The sequence below is a fragment of the Armigeres subalbatus genome, chromosome 2 (assembly GCF_024139115.2).
Source record: "Armigeres subalbatus isolate Guangzhou_Male chromosome 2, GZ_Asu_2, whole genome shotgun sequence".
In the NCBI taxonomy this organism is placed as follows: domain Eukaryota; kingdom Metazoa; phylum Arthropoda; class Insecta; order Diptera; family Culicidae; genus Armigeres; species Armigeres subalbatus.
In genome coordinates, this window is record NC_085140.1 from 311,699,374 (window position 1) to 311,724,979 (window position 25,606).

At 40.6% G+C, this 25,606-nt stretch overlaps 2 protein-coding genes across 3 annotated transcripts in view; one reads left to right on the top strand and one right to left on the bottom strand.

Moving 5' to 3' along the window:
- The window catches only part of LOC134212579 (dual specificity calcium/calmodulin-dependent 3',5'-cyclic nucleotide phosphodiesterase 1-like), a 705,268-nt gene that overhangs the window by 673,506 nt on the left and 6,156 nt on the right, over nt 1-25,606 (bottom strand). The window lies entirely within an intron of this gene.
- LOC134209860 (uncharacterized) overlaps nt 6,341-25,606 on the top strand; it is a 113,856-nt gene continuing 94,590 nt past the window's right edge. The window contains exon 1 of the mRNA XM_062685882.1: nt 6,341-6,464. Within this exon, the coding sequence (XP_062541866.1) occupies nt 6,341-6,464 (124 nt within the window). The remainder of the gene's footprint in view (nt 6,465-25,606) is intronic.

A 25,606-nucleotide genomic window follows, 5' to 3' on the forward strand; every position in this document is an offset into this window, starting at 1 on the left:
TTCTCTTGTTCCACTCGACACGGTTCAGTGCAGCAATGCTTGGTGACCCCTGCGAGCCGGCAGCCCCAAGATAGTGGCCTCCGTTACCGTATCGTCCTCTGTCGGTCGAATCGTTAAAGTTTAAACCATGGCTGCAGCCATGATGATCCTCCTCATTCGACTCACAAGCCGTCGTCGTCGTCAGCGGACCAGCTGGATAGCGAGATAGGCAGTTATTTCCATCCTCGACTTGCCGTCTAATTTTTCACACTCCAGCAAGGTCGTGCAGCATAGTGTCGAACGAATGGGGGGGAGGGAGCTTCGAGCGGGTTGCCTTCCGCACAATGTGATTACGTGACTATGATGAAATGCTTTGCTCACTCGTATGAAATGCTTCCGCAAGAGGAGTCGTTAGCTGGAACGTTACCCCGGTTATCCTTTACTGCAGTGGTGGTCGTTTGTTGTCGACGTCGGGTGCTTAGAGCCAGACATCGTTCCCATCGATTAAAATCTTTTTAATAATGGTAAATCGTGCATCCCTACCATGGACCATGGATCAAGTGAATCCTTTCTTACCAGCAAAGTACACACACAATTGTCCATCCGTACCGTACGACACGTTCTCGGCCTCTTACTCCCCACGGGATGAGATGAAAAATGTATTTGATTGAAAAATGCTATTCATCGCGTTGCTCCGAGGCGAGTGTCTTTTGAAGCCCAGTCAGCTTTTGTGTGTCAACGGAGCGGGGCTTCAGTCAGTAATTTTACTTTTGCCACTAGGCGAAGGTCTAACAGGACTAAGGATATGCGATATAAACGAAAAATGGAACCAAATTCAGAACTACGGACAACAGCAGAGCGAACGAAACTGGGCGGGCAGACTGAATGATTGTTCCGAATCCAATAGATAAACGGTCTATTTCGCACATTAATGACATCCGAAACCTTTCGTGGGGTTGACATATTGTTCCGTTTGGATTGTGATGGCAAGATTAGGGCTTGAATATATGTATGCAAATATGCTTGCTGAAACCATTTTATTTATCTCTTCATATTTAAGTGCTATTAGGATGAGGGTCGGAAATGCTTTGACCCCCTTTTAGAGGCTTGCAACATTCATAATCGTATTCAGCCACACGCTATGAGCATAACTTCGCACGGTTTGACTTTTAATTGCTTTATCGAACTGGACACGTTTGTCAAACTTTGATACGGTGGATGATGCCGTGTCTGTTTTTTTTTATGACAATATTATTCAAATAATTTGTGACACTGTCCTGTTGAAAATTCCAAAAAAGTCCACAAAAACCAAGATGAGACACGCAGCTCAGACCTGTGGTCGTGGGGGGTTAAGATTAGTCGATGACTAACAAGCCGTCCTGGGACTATTTTCTTGATCAAGACACTACATTGGAATATGCTAAGTCCACCATCGTGCCCTGAGACGAGTGATAATCTATTATGATCGCCTCACATTAGTCTTTGTTTAGGATTAGAAATTAATGTAAAACTAGCTTTACGTTAGGTCAACTGGGGGATTGGGGAGAGAAATATCGTTTGATATATGTACTCATATTGCTCACCAACACACGAGCCTAGGTAGTTATCTGGTGCTTTGACTTTCTGCATCAGTTCCTGGGATTTTTATGAAATACAAGGTCTGTTGAGATTAGGTTGAAGGTAATTGCCTGTCCAACTAATTTATTCCGTTTTTGTTAGTGCTTTTGAGATTTTTATGCTTTGTATGTGCATGGCGAATCGTCGCTGAGTGATCGAAGCAGTGAAGTTAATCACCCACCCGCGAACGACATTAGTGCCCCCCGAACGTGTTTCTTGTGATCGCTACCACGCCGTGATAGTGCATTGTTCCTTTCCTGTTGAGTCGCTACGAACCGTGTACCAGCAGTGAAGCCTGTGATTGTTCGTGCTTGCGGAAAATCGCTCGTGACGGCCGATAAAATTCCAGTGGTAGTGCCAGCTACCTTCCTGCAATCACGCCGTAGTCCGCGTCGTGATTTGCCTTGGCCAGGTGAGAACCTTTCCAAGTAAGTAGTCCTGTTTGCCCCAGTGCTTCTTGGTCTTTTTCGTTCGCCAGGTGCATCGTTCCTTCAAGATGGCCAACGAACGTCGGAAGCAGGTGCTGATATCCCGTCGCACCACGTTGCTCGCTTCGATTGGACGTGCGGAGCAATTCATGACGCAATACCAGAAGGAACGGGACAAGCTCGAGGTGGATTTGCGGTTGGAAAACCTGGACGTGCTCTGACAGGGGTTGGAAAAGCTCAAGCCGAATTGGAGGACACAGAAGAGGAAAATGAAGGCATGGTAAGAAATTTGTCGTATCGCTTTAACTTCGAATTGCAACTCTTCAAAATAAAAGCTTTTCCACGCTCAAAACTTTTGGCTCCAATTTCAATGCAAGCTAATCTCCCTCAAATCACTGCTACTGGGGTTCCTTCTAAGGGGCCCTCCTTAGCCGTGCGATAAGATGCGCGGCTACAAAGCAAGACCATGCTGAGGGTGGCTGGGTTCGATTCCCGGTGCCGGTCTAGGCAATTTTCGGATTGGAAATTGTCTCGACTTTCCTGGGCATAAAAGTATCATCGTGCTAGCCTCATGATATACGAATGCAAAAATGGTAACCTGGCTTAGAAACCTCGCAGTTAATAACTGTGGAAGTGCTTAATGAACACTAAGCTGCGAGGCGGCTCTGTCCCAGTGTGGGGATGTAATGCCAATAAGAAGAAGAAGAAGAAGGGGTTCCTTCCACTCTAAAGGGTCTAAAATTGCCTACTATCTCATTGCCTGAGTTCTCCGCGAACTATGAAGACTGGCAAGCTTTTCACGATACGTTTTTGGCGCTAAATCATACGAATCTGGAGCTGGCAGACATCCACAAATTTCATTATTTACGAGCTGCTGTTAAGGGAGAAGCCGCTCAACTCGAGTCGATTGGGATCAGTGCGGCCAATTACCAGTTGGCATGGGATGCTCTAGTCAACCGTTATGCGAACGAATATCTGTTGAGGAAACGTCATCTACAAGCCTTGTTGGACTGTCCGACGATGAAGCGAGAGTCTGCATCCGCCCTGCATGCGATAGTTGACGATTTCGAAAGACATGTGAAGATTCTTGGTCAACTTGGTGAACCGGTGGAGTCATGGAGCACCATGCTGGAGCACATCTTGTGTACACGGTTGCATGATGACACTTTGAAAGCGTGGGAAGACTATGCGTCCACTTTGAATGCTGTTACCTACAAGCACCTTGTCGAATTCCTACAGCGTCGAATGCGGGTCCTCGAATCGATTTCCGTCAATCAGCATAAGCAACCAGAGCCAGCGCAGTACCCAGCCTCTTTGCCCAAAAGGTCATGATGATGAAAGTTTCTTCCCATGCTGCCGTCGAGTCCAAGGTGTATATATATGTACACCTTGCCCAAGCAACACCTCTTGTTCCTCAGTGAGTAACAACAACTGTGGTGTGACTTACTAAAGGTCTGACTTATGCACAACGCGGCGTATTTGGAACTCCTTTGTGACACAAAAAGTGCAAGAGGTGGAGCCTATTTGCAACATCTTGCGGCTACAATGAAAATAAAAACACAAAAACCAACCGGGAATCGAACCATTGACCTTGAGATCTGCAACCTTCTACTATAACCATCACACCAACAATTCTATTTGGAGATTCTGCTACAAGTGCACTACATAAACAACAAAGTCATTTGTAACTTCATTATACCTTATACGGAACATGCAGGGGACTGTCAAAAATAAAATACTCTCAGCTGAGCTCAAAGTGTTTTGCAACATATCAGAAACATTGTCGTAATAGCAATGAACCGAAGCGTTATTAATTCTGCAACTTATCTGTTTTGTTTCTGATATGAAACACATCGAATTTTAAACCACCCAAGAAGTCAGATGGGTAGAATATTGCGACGCCACTTAAACGGAAATGATACATTGTGATTTTCTGAAACTGGGAAGTGGCTTGATTGTGACTCGATGTATTGCCAGTGTCTTCAATGCAATTTATTAGGAACAAACACCTATTTGAAAGATGTTGCGCGTGCTGCTTGGGTGGTCGAGTCCATCCCTGAAAATCAACGTCATCCGTTAATCAAGTGCTACAAATTCGAAAAGTTGCCGATCTCCGAAAAAATGAGTATCGTTAATTCCGAACGTCTTTGCCTCAATTGCTTTCACACGCGCGAAACTGCAATTCCAAGTACAGTCGTAAAGTTTGCCAGAAACGTCATCATTCGCTCATCCAAGCCGCCTATGTAGACCATTCCAACAGATTCAATGCTACTACTCCGTCTTCGTCGAACGCTTCCAAGTCTTCTGTGCAAACCAACATAGCTACCACTGAATCAGTTCCTCTAGTATCAGCTTCTAGATAGCGGAACTCGAAAATCAAATGTGCAGTGTGCCGATACAAGGTTGTGGAAGCAACGTCTTTATGCTGACAGTCAGAGGCGCGGCCACGTTCCGAGACGTGGGTAGGACAAAAAATCAAATAAGAGAAATTACAAAGTTCTCGTGTTTCACATGTTACATGTCGAAAATACATTTTCTAAAAAAAATATTATGTTACGTTGAAACTACCCTACTGACATAAAGAAAAATGAAATTTGAACCAATGATTTAAGACTTATTCAATTTGGATGAAATATTATTTTAGACTGTCGCTAGCTAGTAACTAGCGGAGCTGTACAAGTTCTAGCTATTACTGAGGTATCAAATCTATGGAATACTTTTAGGGAATTTCATGGACTTTCCGGAGATTATCTTGGATTACAAGAAATTTTTCGAACATCCTCAGTTATAAAACTCTCTAAGGTTCAGGCAACATTACATTTCCAGAGTTTATAAAGCATTTACAAAAAAAAACAAGATCTTCGAACATCTTAACAAACTTCTAGAAGTGGCTATGGATTTTTGTAAATTTTATAAAATATTTAATCATTAAGCAATTATTACTAACTTTTAGGAATTTGTACCTTCCAAAAACATTGCTACGATTTACCAGGAAAGAACGATCAATAATATTTCAGGGTGTTCAATACTGTTGAGAGGTTTGAGTACATTTTCAGAAATTCCGAAGATTCCGAATTTAAATATTTAACTTCTAATACTTCATGAAATCGTAGGTATATTTGTGATTCCCATACAGATTTCAATCAACTATTTCAAGTTTCCAGAGCTGTTTTTCTCATAGGCTTGCTACCACACAACCGGATATGCTACAATTATTATAAACTACTTCATATTTGCATATTCGTACGGTTTCCTAGCATATCCTTGTTTAGATTTTGAGCTTTTGGAAAAGCTCGCTAGTCTAGTAACTACAGACAGGAGGTCGTGGACTCAATCCCAGGCTCGTCCCTATTTATAAAAAAATGGCATAGACTATACATCATTTTCCATAGTGAATAATCGATCTCTATAGCATTAGCATTAGCATTAGCATTGTTACGGTGTAATTCGTAGATTGGACACTAGTGATACTCATGTTTTACTTTTGAGATCCTTATCTAGAATGCTATCAGAAATCAAGAAGGGGAGTGGTCCTTGATTCCAGTCTTAAACAAAAATAACAAAAGCATGAGGATTACTACTCCTGGCCACGCCCATCTTCACCGTAACTAGGGAGAGGAAGGAAGTGTTGATGTAGTACTTACTTAACGAGAGGCCACCGACTTAGCGACACCCTCATAAGTACCACGGAGTTGGATAATGAGGAAGGTAATCGTTGGGTCAGGATTTGCCTGTAGCTGGCAATGTAACCGTGGTAGATCTTACCCCGTAACACACCACGTAAAGGTGTCTACCCAGCATTACGGGTCATAGTGAATAATCGATCTCTATACTACCGAATTAACCAAATAACGAAACTTTCTGTGATATCGTGAGGATGCACAGTAGAGTGATTCAAATTTTGACTTTTTCGCTCCCCTGTGCTTAAACGATTGTTTTTGTTATTTTAATAGTCCTCCCAAATTTTTAGCTGATTTGGATGTCATTTGGTTGTGCACGTGCCGTTTGAAGGTTGTATGAAAATTACTATGAGAATTGCCATTTATGTAAAAGATCGTTTCGTGAAGCAGTCCAGAATATATTTGAATATATTTAAGGCATCGTCATCATAGAATAGATCCTAAGCTGAAAGTCAGTTGTTGTAAGGATGAAACGACCTTGGGGATAAGCTGAAAGCCCGATGCCGATGTGTTCCGTTTTGAGACAACGTTACGACCAACGCACGGACCGATCATGAAGAGGGTCACCTTATCCGCAGCACTACACAGCTGTTTGATCCCCCAGGAATAGTGTCACCATTAGCGGTTCGAGCAAAAATGTTAATGCAGCTCCTGTGGTTGCAGCCTTGCCGCTGGGACGATGAAGTATCCAGCATAATCGCCGACAAGTGGGAAAACTACATCCAACAACTGCCAATGCTGAACGACTTTCGTGTGCCACGTTACGCTTTACTACCACATTCAACTGCACACATTGTAACCCGCCATTTTAGGGTTACAATTAAACCCCTTGGTTCTTGGGCCAATTTAGTTCAGACCCCAAAAAAAAATGTAAATATATGTCTATGTGTTCGTTTACTAATTTATTATTAAATGTCTATGTATAAAATAAATGTCTGTGGTCCATTTTGCTTTGGTATAGGAAAATCGGCTGGCGTAGACAATGTAAATGCTAAAGTTATACAAGACTGCTTTGATGTCATCGGACACAACTTGCTGGGCCTTATAAATGAATCGTTACAAACTGGGCACGTGCCACAAGTTTGGAAGAAATCTTTAGTGATTCCAATACAAAAAGTTGCTGGGACGATTAAAGCCGAAGAGTTTCGCCCCATCAATATGTTGCACACATTAGAGAAAATTTTAGAACTTGTTGTAAAAGGCCAGCTGCTTGAGTATTTAAATAATAATAACTTGCTGATACCGGAACAATCGGGATATCGAGAAGGCCATTCTTGTGAAACCGCATTGAACTTGGTATTAGCTAAATGGAAAGAAAGTGTAGAGCGTAAAGATACGATTGTTGCGGTGTTTTTGGATCTCAAACGCGCTTTTGAAACAATTTCTCGGCCCTTATTGTTGACCACAATCAAGCGCTTTGGAATTTCGGGTTCTGCATACAAATGGTTTGAAAGCTATTTGTGTGACAGAACTCAACGGACTGCTTTTAATGATTCTGTATCAAGTCCCGTGGAGAACACGCTAGGAGTGCCACAGGAAGTGTATTAGGGCCTATTCTATTCATTATGTACATAAATGACATGCGACGAGTTTTACGATTTTGCGATATAAACCTTTTTGCTGATGATACCGTGATATTCATTGCTGCTAAAAACCTAAAAGATGCCGTTTTGCACTTGAATGAAGATTTGCGTTCTCTAAGTAGATGGTTGAAATACAAACAGTTGAAATTGAACATAAATAAAACTAAATATATGATTATTTCGCGAAACCGAGTAAATGAAGATGTCTCAGTAAACATTGATGATGAGACAATTGAGCGCGTCCGCGAGATTAAATATCTTGGCGTGATTATTGATGACAAGCTAAAGTTTGACAAGCACATTGACAATGTTATCAAGAAAATAGCCAAGAAGTATGGAATTCTCTGCCGGCTGAAAACGACTTAACTATTGCAAGTAAGATACAATTGTATAAATCAATCATCTCCGCTCATCTAGACTTTTGCCCTTCCATTTTATTTTGTCGAACGCGACACAAATATCGAGATTACAGCGTTTGCAGAATAAAATAATGCGTTTAGTTTTAAGGTGCAACAGATTCACTTCCTCAATTTTTTGTTGGACGCCTTACAATGGTTGTCAGTGGAGCAACGGATTGTATATTTAACAATGGTGCTTTAAAGTAATTAATGGTTTGCTGCCTCGATATTTGTGTGATCGAATTGAAAGAGGAAGTGACGTCCATAGACATAATACTAGATCCGCGAATGATGTACGAACACCATATTTCTTGAATAGCGCTTCACAAAATTCGTTATTTTTCAAAGGAATAAATGTTTTCAATTCGATGCCTACGCACATCAAACGTGCAGCGACACTAACACAGTTTAAGCGACAATGTATTTCACACGTTAAAGCTGCCTTTTGAACAGCTACTCGATCAACTTTTTATTATTGACTAATTTTGTATCTTGACGAAGTTGTTTTTAAACTGATATTTTGTATGAACAAGTTTATTTACCTAATTATTGGGGCTTTAATGATCTATTAGTTCGCCTCGATGATGATGATGGACTTTTATATAGTTGACGTAATTTTAACTTGACTTTTTGTGTAGTCTACAAAGTTTGAGCCTCGCGCGCGTATTACAGATATAGATGATTTTTTCACATTTATTTACAATTGTGCAAGTTTCGAGCTGTTTGAAGGATTCTTTAGATTAGTAGTAAGTCATCTGGTAGATTATTTAACTCGCGACTGAACTCAGAACTTTTGATATCGACGGAGAGGTACCACAAGTTTTGGATTTTGTGATGTTCGAACTTCGTAAAAAAGTATGATGCTTACGAGTTGTAGATTGCGGTCTTATAAAATGACATGAATACGGTTTTGGTGAAACTTATGAAATCTGTGCGAGAGGTTTCACAAGTATTGCCTTTTGTAGAGCTCGAAGTATCACTACTGATGCTTGCAAAAGTTTAAAGTTGATATCAGCAGTACATTTTTAAATTTGTTTTTGCTGTATAGTAATGGAAAGTTACATGCAAATTTATATCTGTAGAAATAATCGGATCGTTTTTTATTTGTTTGCAAATCTGATTAAATTGATCTTAATTAATTATCTTAAAGATAACTCGTCCAGCTCAAACCTTTGTAGGGGTATGTGGCGGGACCATCATCATCATCATCATCATATTTATATGTTTGACTGATGTTTATTCTGTACATAGTAGTTATAGGGGGCAGCAGGGACTATGTCCAAGGGCTTGACGATCCCTCCCCAGGCCATCTGCGAGTTGTGGCGCCTGCTTAGGATGTGGTGGGGTTTGAGTGGGCCCTGTTAAGCCTCTATAAAAAGCTGCATGAATCCGCAAGTAGGCTCTGCCAAAGCGACCGAGTGCCGCTCAAAGAGCACAAGCCCAAGTCCTGGTGTTAGGTGGGACGCTAAACAGCCCTGACACGACGGCCCTCCGACGAGACAGGAGGGTTGCGCAGGCCCAATAAGCAGCCTTTAAAAACAACTATTAGGAACGACATAGAAGATAATACGACTCGATACAATCGGCAACGACCTAGGCGACGAATAAAGGATCACGATTGGAAGCTTGGAACATGGAACTGCAAGTCGCTAGGCTTCGCTGGTTGCGACAGGATAATCTACGATGAATTACATCCCCGCAACTTCGATGTCGTAGCGCTGCAGGAAATCTGCTGGACAGGACAGAATGTGTGGAAAAGCGGGCATCGAACGGCTACCTTCTACCAAAGCTGTGGCACCACCAACGTGCTGAGAACCGGCTTCATAGTGCTGGGAAAGATGTGCCAACGCGTGATTGGGTGGCAGCCAATCAACGCAAGGATGGGCAAGCGGAGGATAAAAGGCCGTTCTTCAACTATAGCATCATCAACGTGCACTGCCCACACGAAGGGAGATCCGACGACGAGAAAGAAGCGTTCTATGCGCAGCTGGAGCAGACATACGATGGATGCCCACTGCGGGACGTCAAAATCGTCATCGGTGACATGAACGCTCCGGTAGGAAGGGAGGAAATGTATAGACCGGTCATCGGACCGGATAGTCTGCATACCGTGTCGAACGACAACGGCCAACGATGCATAAACTTTGCAGCCTCCTGCGGAATGGTAGTCCGAAGCACTTTCTTTCCCCGCAAGAATATCCACAAGGCCACATGGAAATCCGAGACCGTGAAGAAACGGAGCAACTGTATCGCGCTAATAACACACGAAAGTTCTATGAGAAGTTAAACCGTTCACGTAAGGGCCACGTGCCACAGCCTGATATGTGTAAGGACATAAACGGGAACCTTCTTACGAACGAGCGTGAGGTCATCCAAAGGTGGCGGCAGCACTACGAAGAGCACCTGAATGGCGATGTGGCAGACGAAGATGGCGGTATGGTGATGGACCTGGGAGAACGCGCGCAGGACATAATTCTACCGGCTCCGGATCTCCAGGAAATCCAGGAGGAGATTGGCCGGCTGAAGAACAACAAAGCCCCTGGGGTTGACCAACTACCAGGAGAGCTATTTAAACACGGTGGTGAGGCACTGGCTAGAGCGCTGCACTGGGTCATTACCAAGATTTGGGAGGAGGAAGTTTTGCCGCAGGAGTGGATGGAAGGTGTCGTGTGTCCCATCTACAAAAAGGGCGATAAGCTGGATTGTAGCAACTACCGCGCAATCACATTGCTGAACGCCGCCTACAAGGTACTCTCCCAAATTTTATGCCGTCGACTAGCACCAACTGCAAGGGAGTTCGTGGGGCAGTACCAGGCGGGTTTTATGGGCGAACGCTCCACCACGGACCAGGCGTTCGCCATTCGCCAAGTACTGCAGAAATGCCGCGAATACAACGTGCCCACACATCATCTATTCATCGACTTCAAAGCCGCATATGATACAATCGATCGGGACCAGCTATGGCAGCTAATGCACGAACACGGTTTTCCGGATAAACTGACACGATTGATCAAAGCGACGATGGATCGGGTGATGTGCGTAGTTCGAGTTTCAGGGGCATTCTCGAGTCCCTTCGAAACCCGCAGAGGGTTACGGCAAGATGATGGTCTTTCGTGTTTGCTATTCAACATCGCTTTGGAAGGGGTAATACGAAGAGCAGGGATTAACACGAGTGGTACAATTTTCAATAAGTCCGTCCAGCTATTTGGTTTCGCCGACGACATAGATATTATGGCACGTAACTTTGAGAAGATGGAGGAAGCCTACATCAGACTGAAGAGGGAAGCTAAGCGGATCGGACTATTCATCAACACGTCGAAGACGAAGTACATGATAGGCAGAGGTTCAAGAGAAGACAATGTGAGCCACCCACCGCGAGTTTGCATCGGTGGTGACGAAATCGAGGTGGTAGAAGAATTTGTGTACTTGGGCTCACTGGTGACTGCCGAAAATGACACCAGCAGAGAAATTCGGAGACGCATAGTGGCTGGAAATCGTACGTACTTTGACTCCGCAAGACGCTCCGATCGAATAGAGTTCGCCGCCGTACCAAACTGACAATCTACAAAACGCTAATTAGACCGGTAGTCCTCTACGGACACGAGACCTGGACGATGCTCGTGGAGGACCAACGCGCACTTGGAGTTTTCGAAAGGAAAGTGCTGCGTACCATCTATGGTGGGGTGCAGATGGCGGACGGTACGTGGAGGAGGCGAATGAACCACGAATTGCATCAGCTGTTGGGAGAACCATCCATCGTTCACATCGCGAAAATCGGACGACTGCGATGGGCCGGGCACGTAGCCAGAATGTCGGACAGCAACCCGGTGAAAATGGTTCTCGACAACGATCCGACGGGCACAAGAAGGTGAGGTGCGCAGCGGGCAAGGTGGATCGATCAGGTGGAAGATGACTTGCGGACCCTCCGTAGACTGCGTGGTTGACGACGTGTAGCCATGGACCGAGCCGAATGGAGAAGACTCTTATATACCGCACAGGCCACTTCGGCCTTAGTCTGAATAAATAATAATAATCCTTCATCGATAACGCAGAATGCTATTGTTTCGTAATGAAACTTGGCCGAATCGGACTATAGGATTCGGAGTTATGGCCAAAATACATTTTTTTACAAGAAAAATTCCCATTCATATTTTAGGCATTTACTCTTAGCTGATGTGCGCGCAGCCAGTTTCATTCAACGCAGAATCTTGTCCCATTGTTTCATATTGAAAATTGGCCATATCGGAGCATGGGCTCAAAAGTTATGGCAAAATACTATTTTTATAACACAAGAGAAAGGCTCCATCACCGCTAAGTGGATTAATCTGGGTTTTTTAATACTAGGAACGATATTCAATTTGACAGGTCACGGGGCCCATCGTGCCCAAGTTTAACTCCGTCATTGATAATTTATTTATGTTTCAAACGTAAAAATAGGATTGGATCATCAATAAATATGATTAAATCAATCGAGTGACTGTTAAATCGTTCAAACGGGATCCGGCCATTTGGCATAAAGTCAGTTGGCATAACGCCATTTGGCATAAGGTCATTTGGCATAACGGACATTTGGCATAATTGTGACCAGCGTCAAAAGTAAGGGTATTTTGGCATAACGGACATTTGGCATAACTTTTCTTTGCGTTCGCTGAATGGTGACTAAGTGGTGCGGGAAATACCCTGGAATAGTTAATATAACACTCGTCGATAACAATATGAAAAAGACATTATCCTCTAGTGGAAAGAATGCATTTGCAATGCAATGTAAAAGTAGTTGGATGCCCGGATTAGAGCAATGGTGGATGTAATCCCTTCTTTAGAAGTAGGCGTGTGGCCGGATTATGGCTATGGAGGATGTAATCCTTTCTTTAAAAGTAGGTGTTTTCCCAGATTATGGCAATGGATGATATGATTTCTTCTTTAAAAGTAGGCTCTTGCCCGGATTAAGGTCATGGTGGATGCGATCCCTTTTTAAAAGAAGGCGCTTGCATGGATTGTGGCAATGGATGATGTGATCCCTTCTTTAAAAGAAGGCGCTTGCCCGGATTGAGACAATAGTGGATGTGATCCCTTCTTTAAAAGTAGGCGCATGCTCGGATTAGGACCATGGTGGATGTGATCCCTTCTTTAAAAGTAAGCGCTTGCATGGATTATGGCAATGGAGGATGTGATCCCTTCTTTAAAAGCAGGCGCTTGCCTGGATTCAGGCAATAATTGCCCAGTAAACACAAGATCGTATATCATAGCGAATAAGTGTACAAAGTGGAGGCCATATACGTACACTTTGCATGCAGTCAAATGGAGAAATGCGCCTATATCGCCTCCACCTTGTATACTTATTCGCTATCATATATGACTTTTTTGTTGGCTGGGTGATGTAAACCCCTTCTTTAAAAGTAGGCGCTTGCCCAGATTATGTAAATGGTGGATGTAATTCCTTCTTTAAAAGAAGGCGCAAGCCCGAATTGAGGCAATGGTGGATGTGATCCCTTCTTTAAAAATAAGCGCTTGCACGGATTATGGCAATGGAGGGTTTGATTCGTTCTTTAAAAGTAGGCGCTTGTCCGGATTAAAGCAATGGTAGATGTAATCCCTTCTTTAAAAGTAGGTGTGTGACCCGAATTGTGGCAATGGTAGATGGGATCCCTTCTTTAAAAGTAGGCCCTGCCCGGATTATGGCAAATGGTGGATGTGACTCCTGCTTCATAAGTAGGCGCTTACCAGGGATAAATCAATGGTAGATGTGATCTCTTCCCCGAGTAGCACAATTCAGATTGATTTGGTTGCAGTTACTCATATGTGACTTGATTGGTTTTAGTAACTCGTCTACGACAAGTGGATTGCTTGAGTTTTTAAAGTTAGGCGCTTGCCCGGTTTAAGGCAATGGTGAATTTGATCCGTTCTCGAGGCGTATGCCCGGATTGAAGCAATGGTGGATGTAATCCCTACTTTGAAAATAGGCATGTGGCCGGAATAAGTCAATGATGGAAGTGATCCCTCCATCGGAAGCAATTCTGCCGTTTTGTTATTTCTTTCTTCCGGAAAATGTCTACCATCAGTCTAAATTTATCATAAAACAGCCTCGACCTACTTAACCTACCCTAAACATTACATGAAATATCCCTTTCGCTTTCACTGTTCAAAATTATGCCAAATGTCCGTTAAGCCAAATGACCCACTCTTTTCTTGCAGTTCTAAATTATGCCAAATGACCGTTATGCCAAATGACCATTATGCCAAATAGCCTTTAAGCCAAATGACCTTATGCCAAATGGCTTTATGCCAAATGACCCAGACCCGTTCAAACGTACGGTTGGATTAACTTTATTTATTGTTTATATCAATAAGTCGAGTCAAGTACGAGACACTGAAGACGGCCTTACTGTTGAGGTCGAAATACGTATCTGTCAAGATACAATTAAGTGGTGGAATTCAATGGGATGGTATAAACTCGTCTTATGACAAATCAATAATATGTTCGACTCTGAATTCAGTTTTAACACGATTTTTTTTCGGTCGTGTTTTTAATCGTGTGGCTTCAATTTACATACAAAACCGTGGGCGGACAATCATGCTCATACTTTTTATGGAGACGCAGAGGTAAACACGGCCAAGGCAAGAGAAGATATGATTCCTTTTTTCAATTCAGTCATTTTCTCGATTTAAGGCAAGGGGAGATATGATCTCTTCTTCCGAAGAATGCATTAGCCCAGCTGACGGTAAGGCAAGATATGGAGCTTACATTTCCTCTCTGTGTCATTCCTTATGTTTAAGCATTTTTCAGTCTTGTCTGAGAAGACAACACATGGCTCGAAAGAAGACACAAAGTTCCATAGTATTATATGCCTACAAAATAAGCTCGACAAATAGAAGTAATGTCATTATGTGCGTACGAGTCAGAGTATGAGATTCCTCTAAAATATACGTTTCATAATGTATGGGCGAATAATAATAATTTTATTAATAAAAGGAAGAAATGCACATTGGTGAAATTTTCCTGCATATCCTTACATGGAAAATAAAGTTAGCCACATTATAATCTATACATATACGTATTTCGACATCAACTGTAAGGCCGTCTTCAGTGTCTCATATTTGACTAGACATTACAACGTGGTGGAATTAAACGGAATAGTAATGAACTCGTCTTATGAAAGGTGAAGATTTTCTTAAAAATTAATTTGCGTCCTACAATCATGCGGCCAACTATCATGTGAAGTTCTCTTAGTAGTTTGAAACAACGAAGGTGGATGGCTTAATATCATTCACACAGCTTTAATAACAATTATGCCAAATGACCCTTATGCCAAACAACCATTCTGACAAACGGTAGTTATGCCAAACGACCATTATGCCAAACCACTGGATGATGGTTGTATAACTGACAACAAATCATGCACGTTGTTGTTTAAATGTTGGTTACTAGTCTTACTAACTACCCAGTACCCATGAAAGACTAAATTGTTTCAGCGCGGTATTCTATGTTACCAACTATTATCATATTTAATGAAAGCAGAATCATCATACAGAGTGTAATTACTTGTCTGTCATAGACAATATTCACACTTTGGTATGATTAGGAGATTGAAGTGCAATAATTCTGTAATTTGAATATTGTATTGTGGTTGTATTGTCTATTTTGTCATTGATATTAGTACAATGTTATCTCGATACATCCTTTGCTATTTTTTCTATTATTCAAAGAATCGGTTTTAGGTTATAGTTGATTGAGGTTGCAAATTGCACATTTGATGATAATTTATTTGGATGTAATCAGGAGGAAATTCACGATATATATGGTTGCATATTAGTAAAATATCGAACGCATTAAATTTGTAACTGCTATAACTTTCGATTCCCTAGATGAAGTATTTTGAAATTTTCATAGCAGATGGCTGGATATTATATCTTTCGAAAGGCGAGTTCAGAATGGATGGACATTTTTTTTCGTTAATAATGGTCACAGGCACACCGTGCGAACAAATACCTACTACTATCCAAAATATCAAACGAAGCCGTAAAAATAGGGTCTGATGTAATTTTCAACCATTTTTCCGTAAGCTTTAATTCTTAATAAGTTCATCATAACCGTGGTTTAAACCTGTTCAAACTAGGTACAGCGGCAAATAGAACAACCTTTACAAATATGTTGCAGGGGTGAATAGTAAAATTTTATGGTTTGCATCGTAATAGGAAGAGCTATTTATCACTTGCACGTATGCAGGTAAAATGAACACTTTGTATCAAACTTACACAAATTTATGTTAAAAGTTGTTCAATTGTAGAGCGAAAGTTCAAGAAACAAACCATTTCAAATAACCAAGACTAAATTTTGAATATCTAAATTTAATTTTCTAAATAACTGATATTCCAAAACTTTTTTTCTCTTTTATTATTTTGATAATTAAGAACTTTCCAAAGTTAAAAAAAAGGCTCTCGTAGTCTTAATTGGTTATATTTACGGTGCTGGAGTTAAAAAATGAAAATTAAATGTTACAAAAAGGTTTAAGAAGTTATATTTATTTTACCACCAGGCAGTGTTCATTTTATCCGCTATATTTTTGTACATACGAAATTTCGATGTTTTTTATTTCGAAGATAAACTATACAGAAGATTGTTTATTAGCGAAATTTTTTTTTCAGTGTAATAAGAAAATAAGTTAAATTGTTGGTCTAAGTGGTAAAACTAGCAAATTATCCTCGTTTTATGATTGAATTCAACTCAAGTCCTTAACGTGTTCATTTTACCCCCTGTTCCCCTATAAAAATGGCGCGCAAAATGTATTTACAAGCATTGGAGGATAGACCATTTGAAGCATTATTCGGTGTTTCACCGAAAAGCATCATCGACCCTTTGAGATTCATTTGAAATCATTAAAGCATAATCTCGATTTCGAATTTCTTTAGGGGTCGTACACATATTACGTAAGCATTTTTCTCAGTTTTTCGACCCCGCTTCTCCCATGTAAGATTTTTTCATACAAATGATTTATTTATTGGCTAAGAAAATTACGGACCCCCCCTCCCTCCATAAGTGCTTTCGTAATATGTGTACGGCCCCTTAGAGGATAGAACATTTCAACAACAATTTGCACTTGTTTAATGCAGATAACGAAGGTGTATAGTTAAGCTTATATGGAACTCCCAGTTCTGGGTAAGCTCAAAGGCCTTAAGGATTAAGCTGCTGGGACGAAATCCAGGTCGAACTTTTAAACTTGGAAATGAACAGTGGAATCAATTGCTCCACCATTATGGACCCACCACCATCCACTAAGTAGGTAATGATGTTCTGAAATCCACCGATAAAAAATGGGTAATTTGTTTGAGAAACTGCATAAGTCCATTTTACACTATTTCGAGAAAACAACAAAAAACTGATTTTGAACAAATTGGCACCGAACCTTTAGATTTCTTCGATACAGATCAATAGTTTTTGGCAGAACTCATCACCCTGAGGCACTTCCAGTGCAAAAACCTTAAGCAGTACTCCACAAATGCTCTACAAAGTGCGTGGACATATGAAGTTTCTCAAACAAACGAAATAAATTCCATACATACATTCCTGAACAAAATTTTTTTCGTATTTTTTGCCAGAATATATAAAAATCTATTTTTTTTGGATGAGGACTCAAAATATATAAAAATCTCATTTTGGCCAAAAATATTACATATGCAGTTTCTCAAACACACGGTTCAAATGTCTGTTATCCGACATTTCCAAGTCATCAAAGTAGCCGATTATTTTTAATTTCAAAAAGAATAAAGCATGGAGCCGCTTGTTAAATAGCGTTTTACATCCAGGTGGCTTTTGACATAAAATAATTCTGTTGAAAGTTTGCACAAAATTAACTTCGGATGTTATTTGATTAATTATAGACTGAGCGGATTTTTTTAAAACCTGATCCTCGCACCATCACGAAACCATGCAAAATAACTGCCACATACTCTTAAATAGCACATCAGAAGTTCTCGATGACATGACGATGTAAAAAAACGGGAATACGCCCCATCCCACATCTATTCTCAGTAAATGTGCCTACAGACCTAACTACAGCGAAAAAGTTGAGCGTGTGCAACGACCGGAAAAAAGAGTTACCCGAATGTGCGACGGCGGCGGTAGCGGCGACGACAACCAACGCTATATCACCGGCCCCGGTTAGGTGGAAATATAAAGCGGGTGGGCGGCCAGGAATTGAATCATGGCAGTGCGCTGCTGGCTCCTGGTCGGTATTAATTTTTCACGCGTGAAAAATGAACTTTCAGCAGCTCGTTTGCCAGTAAAGTGACTGTCATATCCTGAAAAGTGGGACAGGAAGTCGTTCGGAATTCACAGTTCCATATGCAGTTTGTTTGAATAGCGAGGAAGGATTTTGAATACATTTTGAAACACGGTCAATTTACCTGAATGGAATGTTTGATGTGACAATGAGGTTGGATATATGGCTCATAACTCATGCCAGCACATTGTAATAACGTTATTACTGCGTACATTATTCAGTTCGTTTGAGCGGCAATGGAATTACGAAAACGTTATTTCAAATGGGTTCGATAAATTCAGTAAATGACTAAACTAAAAATAACTAGAGGATAAATAACGGATATTGGATTGAGATGAATGCCAACAAAAAAAATAATTGAAAGTTGTTATAGTTCATTTTTTTTCGTCCTAATACAGCTGAGATAAAATACGCAGAAAAGCTTAGAAGCAGAACGTAAGCCAATTCTAATATGTTCAATCAAATTCTTGAACAGACCATTCCACGTATCGTTTCCTTTAGCTTCCACATTTTTAATATTCCAAGAAATCACAAACCACTTCAAAGCACCATCCTTAACAGGATCCACATAACCTTAGCAGAATGCAAACCAACCAACCGAAAAGCAACTCGGATGAGTGCCAGCAAAGGAGAATGTTTGTCGGAGGAAGTTATACCTCTCAAGTGTGCATTTTTCTGGGCTTCAACAAACCTTTTTCTGTATTTCACAAAAGGAAACCGGTGTGCGTATGCTGTGGTGGCAGGAAGAGGATGCGGTTGTTTGGTACAGACCAGTGGCAAAAGCAGAACAACGTATTCTACACATGATCACGTAATAAATTATTCACATGCTTGTTTTGCTATGTTAAGCCTTTTTACATACTTGTTTGGATGTTTTGTATTGCTGCTGGTGGGGGTAGAGGGATTGTTGTTACTTTTGTGGCAACAGTAGCAGTTCCGGTTAAGAAATAAAAACCTGGGTGTTAGAAATGTGTGCAAAGTATGTTGCGGTGTTTTCAAATTGGGGTCTGTAAACATGTTTTAATTATGTTCCAACTATTTAGCTTTGAGTTTATGTTTACCGAAGGTAAAGCCTTGAGTTTATGTTTGCCGAAGGCGAAGTTTTTAAAATTATATGAAAAAGCATTAGGCTGTAATTTCTATGAATACAAGACAAGTGCGGTCCACCAACATTCCTATGTTACACAGTCTAACAATGTTCTCATCAGTGCTTGTATTTATGAGGCTATTATCACAACTTTGAAAAAATCAAATTAGTTTACTTTTATATTAGAAAACTGCCATTCAAGTCAGTAGAACTTAATAATGCATAATTTCAAGCTACGTTTTTCGCTCATCTTGTGATAACGATGCCATCCGACCATCATGAATATTGAATCCAGAAGGCATCGGTTATCTAAAACATCAATTAGTGGATCGATGGATTGTGTACCGAGGAATGTTGAAGTAGAAAGTCAATATTGGACTTTCTCTTTAGTTTCCTCCGCCGACGGATTATCTCGGAAAAAGTGCGTCACATGGCAAGGGAAAATATTCCGTTTTGTAGGATGGCAAAAAACGTGTCTTGTGCTAACTCCGCTAACGACCATCTTAACGATTACCCAAGCTCCATGGTGAAAGTGATTTTGTGCTAACCCGGATTGTTTTTTAGCGTGGGAATTGGACTCGTGATTAGGATGCGCAGTTCAACGCAAAAGGCATTAAGTGGCTGTTTTATTGTTTTTCTCTTGGCAAATCGCATATCTAAACAGGCGTAGAGTAGAGTAGAAGGATCGGCGACAACATTGGCCGTCGTCGTTTTTGGAGTTTCGTTGGTTGGTTTCCGTGATTGTATGTAAAGTAGTTCGGGGTGGGGACTGATGTTTAGTTTTTCGAGCCTTATGCTCCTGAAGGTAGTTTCCATTTCATGTGTATTCATGAAAACTTCTACTGATTTAATATCGCCCAACATGAAACAGTTATAAGTGATGACATTGACAGGTTTCGCTCTAATATTGGCCACGAGATGTGCTTAAATTGTGTCTGAAGGACGCTCTAGTATACAATTTGTTATTAGCAATGACAAAATTCACTAAAAACACTCGAGAAAATCACAACATGTAACCGATACAATGGGCTTTTCCCTGTCAGACAAGAAAACTAGTTTCCAGAACAAACGTTCACATTCTACGAAAACAGTTACAGTTTAGTGTTGGTTCACAAAAACAGCTATGTCCATATTGCCAAAAGCTGCGTATTTTATTTGTTTATCATGACCAACAAAATATTTTTAATTGTTGTATGTATGATAATTCTGAATATTCTATGAAATTTACTCAAAATTTCTCCAATTTGACGTAATATTAACCTTCTGAAGGCATATTTACAGGACAAATGTCTTTGCCTTTCTCATACACCAAGTATACCGAATGTTGGTTGATGTTCGCTCGAGACCCATAGTGTTATACCAATCGACTCAGTTCGACGTATTGAGGTGCAGTGTTGGTAGAATCATGCTCAAATCTCACTCACCGAAGCCTCATGCACGAGCTGACTCGCTTGCGACTCTGCATAAAGAGCATCGCGCATGAGTTAAAAAGTGTCAACACCCGATCGAAGCCTTTTTTTATGTTTACGTATGGATTTGTTATCCATTGATTTAGGCAAAGAAAGTTACTCCGATTAATTTAACGAAGAAGAACACGAAAAAATCACGCAATGATGATAATCGCGAGTCGAATCATGGACGATTCTCTAAGCCATGAGTCGGGTGAGATTTCCCTCGCGCTTGATTAAAACCGTGGATGAGATTTGAGAATTTGAGTTTTTACCAACACTGTGTGTGTGTGTGTATGTATGTGTGTGCGCAAAAAGTCTCGTCCATTTTCCAGGCACTTATCCTCAATCGATTTGCTCGCAACAAGTTACATTCGACTGGAAATGCTGTCCTATTGTTTTATAGTGAAAATTGATTGGATTGCCCTATAGCCAAAATACATTTTTTTAACCTAAATGATGATGATGATGATGATACTACCATCTATTGTAGCAAGGCACCTGCCGATAGCACTGGCCATATCTGACAAACGATTTGATCATGATTATACTACTGTTTGTATTTCATCAGACTCCTGTATGAAGGGCCAAAAATGGGTGGGGTGGTTCCATAAAGTTCGTACATACAATGTTATAATCTAGCCCTCGTTCCCCAGATTGACCCAATAGATGGGGAGAAGAGCCCGCCCTTTATCCACGAGATGTTAACAATAGGAAGTTGGCGATTCCACTCTTCCTATCCAAATCGCTTCAATCGGGTGCCCTGATGGTTTTTTTTTATGGTATATGATCATATAGTTTCAATATAATTTGGTAAATATATATAATGCCATTCTCTCACCAAGTTTCAATTCCATGTCCTGGACGAGAAAGGACCTTTCTTCAACGCCAGCCAGTTTTAGATTTATGTCTTCAGAAATAGAAAACCAATAGCTTTTCAAGAGATGTGCTGGTTTGGATCGGGGGATATACTTCATTCTTGTTCAAAAAGCGAAAAATAGACTTCTTGATTACTGTAAAGATGAAATAAAAAGACGGATGGCAGTATCATAAATAATAACATAATTGTTTTGATTGATAAGAATATGTATTCTGATTTTTTTGCCTTTCTCGTACAACGAACTTTTTTTTTCAAAGACATTATTTTTCTTTTTTTTATATCGTTGTAATAGGCTGTAATCAGAGGATTTATAAACGTGATAAGTACAAAACAACTAGGGGAACGGTTCGTCACTTCATTTCATAGCTCATATTTCCATCCCATCAAAAACAAAGCAATGGAAAAGAACACATTTTTTTTAACCTAAAACGCCTAAAAAAGTTCAGCTCATATTTTGGGCACTTATTACTAACCGATTTGCTCACAACAAGTTGCATTCGACTGGAAATGTCTCATTGTTTCCTATTGCAAATTGGCAAGATCGGACTATGGGCTTAGAAGTTATGGCACCCAATTATTTTAAACCAAAAAGGCGCAAAAATGTCTCGCATTTTAGGCACTCATCCACAACCAATTTGTTCACAACAAGTTGCATTCGATGGAGAATCATACCCCATGATTTCCTATTGAAATTCCTATTTGTATTTAAAATGCACCTCAAAAATTTACCTATTTTACGGGCATTTATCATTAACCGATATATTGCAAAATTCGCATTCAATACCATTGTTTGTATTGGTACATTGCTTTGAATTGGTTATAATCCACAATCTTAAAAGTTATGGCCAAAATATTTTTGTTTAAACTCAAACTGCGATTTCAAAACTCTTTAATTTTTTGAGCACGATCAAATAGAGATCTGAGTAGGCAGTATATTTATGTTTACAAATATTACAAAAAAAAACAGATTAATCCACCTAGCGGTGATGATGCCTTTCTCGTTCATTATAAAATGTATCGAGAAATGTTTATTGGGGAGGTCAATTGATGGCTTAGCGCTGAAAAATGTATACACGGTGCCGGGCACAAGTTTATGCAACTTCCAAAAAAGTTGGAATAATTCTTCTTCATCATCAATTCATTCCAATTCATTCTGCCCAAAATTAGCACATGTCAAATATTGGGTAATCACTATATCTGTCACATATTTATTTATGGAATGATGTTATGACAATTATATTGCAAAATATGGAAAATAATATTTTAAAAATTAAATTGTGATATAAAATCAATCAGAAGCCTAAATGCGTTTATTTTATATAGATTAGAATCGAAAAATACCAAATATATTAAATATTGAGAATGCATTTAATTCTACTTGGTCCTGTATCTTGATGTCACAGTTCACACATCTTATTGTAGTTGATTATAATGTCAAGTTACAAAGCTCGTAATCAGAACAGATTGTAATCGGCATTACATCCCCCACTGGGACATTGCCGCCTAGCAGCTTAGTGTTCATTAAGCACTTCCACAGTTAGTAACTGCGAGGTTTCTAAGGCAAGTTACCATTTTTGCATTCGTATATCATGAGGCTAACACGATGATCCTTTTATGCCCAGGGAAGCCGAGACAATTTCCAATCCGAAAATTGTCTAGGTCGTCATCGGGAATCAAACCCAGCTACCCTCAGCATGGTCTTGCTTTGTAGCCGCGCATCTTACCGCACGGCTAAGTAGGATGACAAACTATATCCTATTCGAATTTTCATTGGGGTCATTATAAAATAATAGTAGATTGTAATTATATCATTTGATAATTTTATTAGGACTGAAATTGATCTAACAATCAATAAATTAAATAAAAAGAGACCAACACTAGACAATAAAAATATCATCTTGTTCACGCGTTTTGTGTGTAGAAAAAAGTTTCTTGGCCATAACTTCTAAGCCTTCTATGTCCGACCTGGCTAATTTTGGTAAGGGGCAATGGGACAGGATTTTCTGTCGAATGCAATCTGTTGCAAGTAAATTGATTAAAGATAAGATCCAGCAAAAAGAGTTGTAGTTTGCCACTAGTTTTTGTCTGAGAAAAAAATATTTTGTCCATAACATTTGAGCCCATATTCCGATGTTTTTAGTAGAAAACAATTGGACAGGATTCCCCGCTGAGTGCAACAAGTTACGAGCAAAAATAAGTGCCAGGAAAATCACGTAATTTTTTTTTCAAATCAATGGTTTTTCGAAACTTTTTGGGGTCCAAAACAACTGTGCAGAGGCCCGATAGGTTGCTTCCTCGCTTTCCGCATCGCGTTTGAAGTTTGTATGGGAATCAGTATAGGAAAACGTAATTTTTTGCATTTTTACTCCTACAGGTTTCAGTTTATCGTAACATTGCACATTGCGTTAAAATATAACTCAAAGGATGCCGAAGAACTTTGCTGAAACGTTCGCAAAAAAGTTATGACGCTTCGAATTGTAAGGTCTGAGGGAAGCTCTCTCGCGGTAGAGCGCTATTTTCATACTAAAATGTCTATAACTCGGAATTGGGAACGAATTTCACTTATCCGAACTGACAATCTCTTTGGAATTTATCAAGGAATGTTCCTACAAAATTTCGTGAACCTACTATTTCGCAAATTTGAATTAAGCTCTAAATACTTAACAATTGTACAACTAAAATTTTCGCTTCTCAGTCAGTACCTCTCTCTGATGATTTGAGGCATAAAGAAACCGAATTTTGCAAAACCCAAACGACAAAAATTTTGAAATTTTTCAACGACCATTTTGTCGTAATAAAATGTCACATATACATTAAATTTTGAAGGAAGCTCTTTTTACTTCAACCAAGTTTTCCAAATTCTATACAAAAATTACCATTTCGGGAGAGTAGTCAACACCATATTTACTTGTGGTGCACGGCAGGAAAGGAGCGATGAGAGCGATAGAAAGTCCGTCAACTTTGACACTAGCGTATTCCCATTTATAAACACGGAGATACAATATAAATAAATAGAAATCGAATGTAGGAATGGGACGAGATAAATAATTGATGGTAAATAAGACGAGAAGTTCCTCCAGGAATTCCTTCGGAAGTTCCTCCAGGAATTCCCCCGGAAGCTCCTCAAGGAATTTCTCCGGAAGCTCTTCCAGGAATTTCTCCAAAAGCTCCTCCAGGAATTCCTCCGGAAGTTCATCCAGGAATTCCTCCGGAAGTTCCTCCAGGAGGTACTTGGAATTTCCGGAGGAATTCCTGGAAGAATTTATGGAGAAATTCCCGAAGGAACTCGCGGAGGAATTCCCGGACGATCTTCCGGAATTCCTGGAGGAACTTCCGGAGGATTTCCCGGTGGAACTTCCGGAGGAATTGCCGGATTCATTTCCTGAAAAATTCCCGGAAGAACTTCCGGAGGAATTCCAGAAGAAACTTCTGGAGGAATTTCCGTAGGAACTTCCGGAGGATTTTCCGAAGGCTCCGGAGGAATTCCCGGAGGAACTTCCGGAGGAATTCCTGGAGAAACTTCCGAAGTAATTTCTGGAGGAAATTCCAGAGGAATTCGTGAAGAACCTTCCGGAAGCTCCTCAAGGAATTACTCCGAAAGCTCCTAAATGAGTTACACCGGAAATTCCTCAAGGAATTTCTCCGGAAGCTCTTCCAGGAATTTCTCCAAAAGCTCCTCCAGGAATTCCTCCGGAAGTTTCTCCAGCAATTCCTCCAGAAGTTCCTCCAGGAATTTCTCCTCCGGGAATTCTTCCAGAAGTTCCTCCAGGAATTCTTCCGGAAGTTCATCCAGGAATTCCTCCGGAAGTACTTGGAATTTCCGGAGGAATTCCTGGAGGAACTTTCGGAGGAATTCCTGGAGGAATTTATGGAGAAATTCCCGAAGGAACTCGCGTAGGAATTCCCGGACGATCTTCCGGCGGAATTCCTGGAGGAACTTCCGGAGGATTTCACGGTGGAACTTCCGGAGGAATTGCCGGATTCATTTCCTGAAAAATTCCCGGAAGAACTTCCGGAGGAATTCCAGGAGAAACTTCTGGAGAAATTTCCGTAGGAACTTCCGGAGGATTTTCCGAAGGCTACGGAGGAATTCTCGGAGGAACTTCCGGAGGAATTCCTGGAGAAACTTCCGAAGTAATTTCTGGAGGAAATTCCAGAGGAATTCGTGAAGAAACTTCCGATGGAGTTACTGGAGGAACTTGTGAAGGAATTCCGGAAGGAACTTCCGA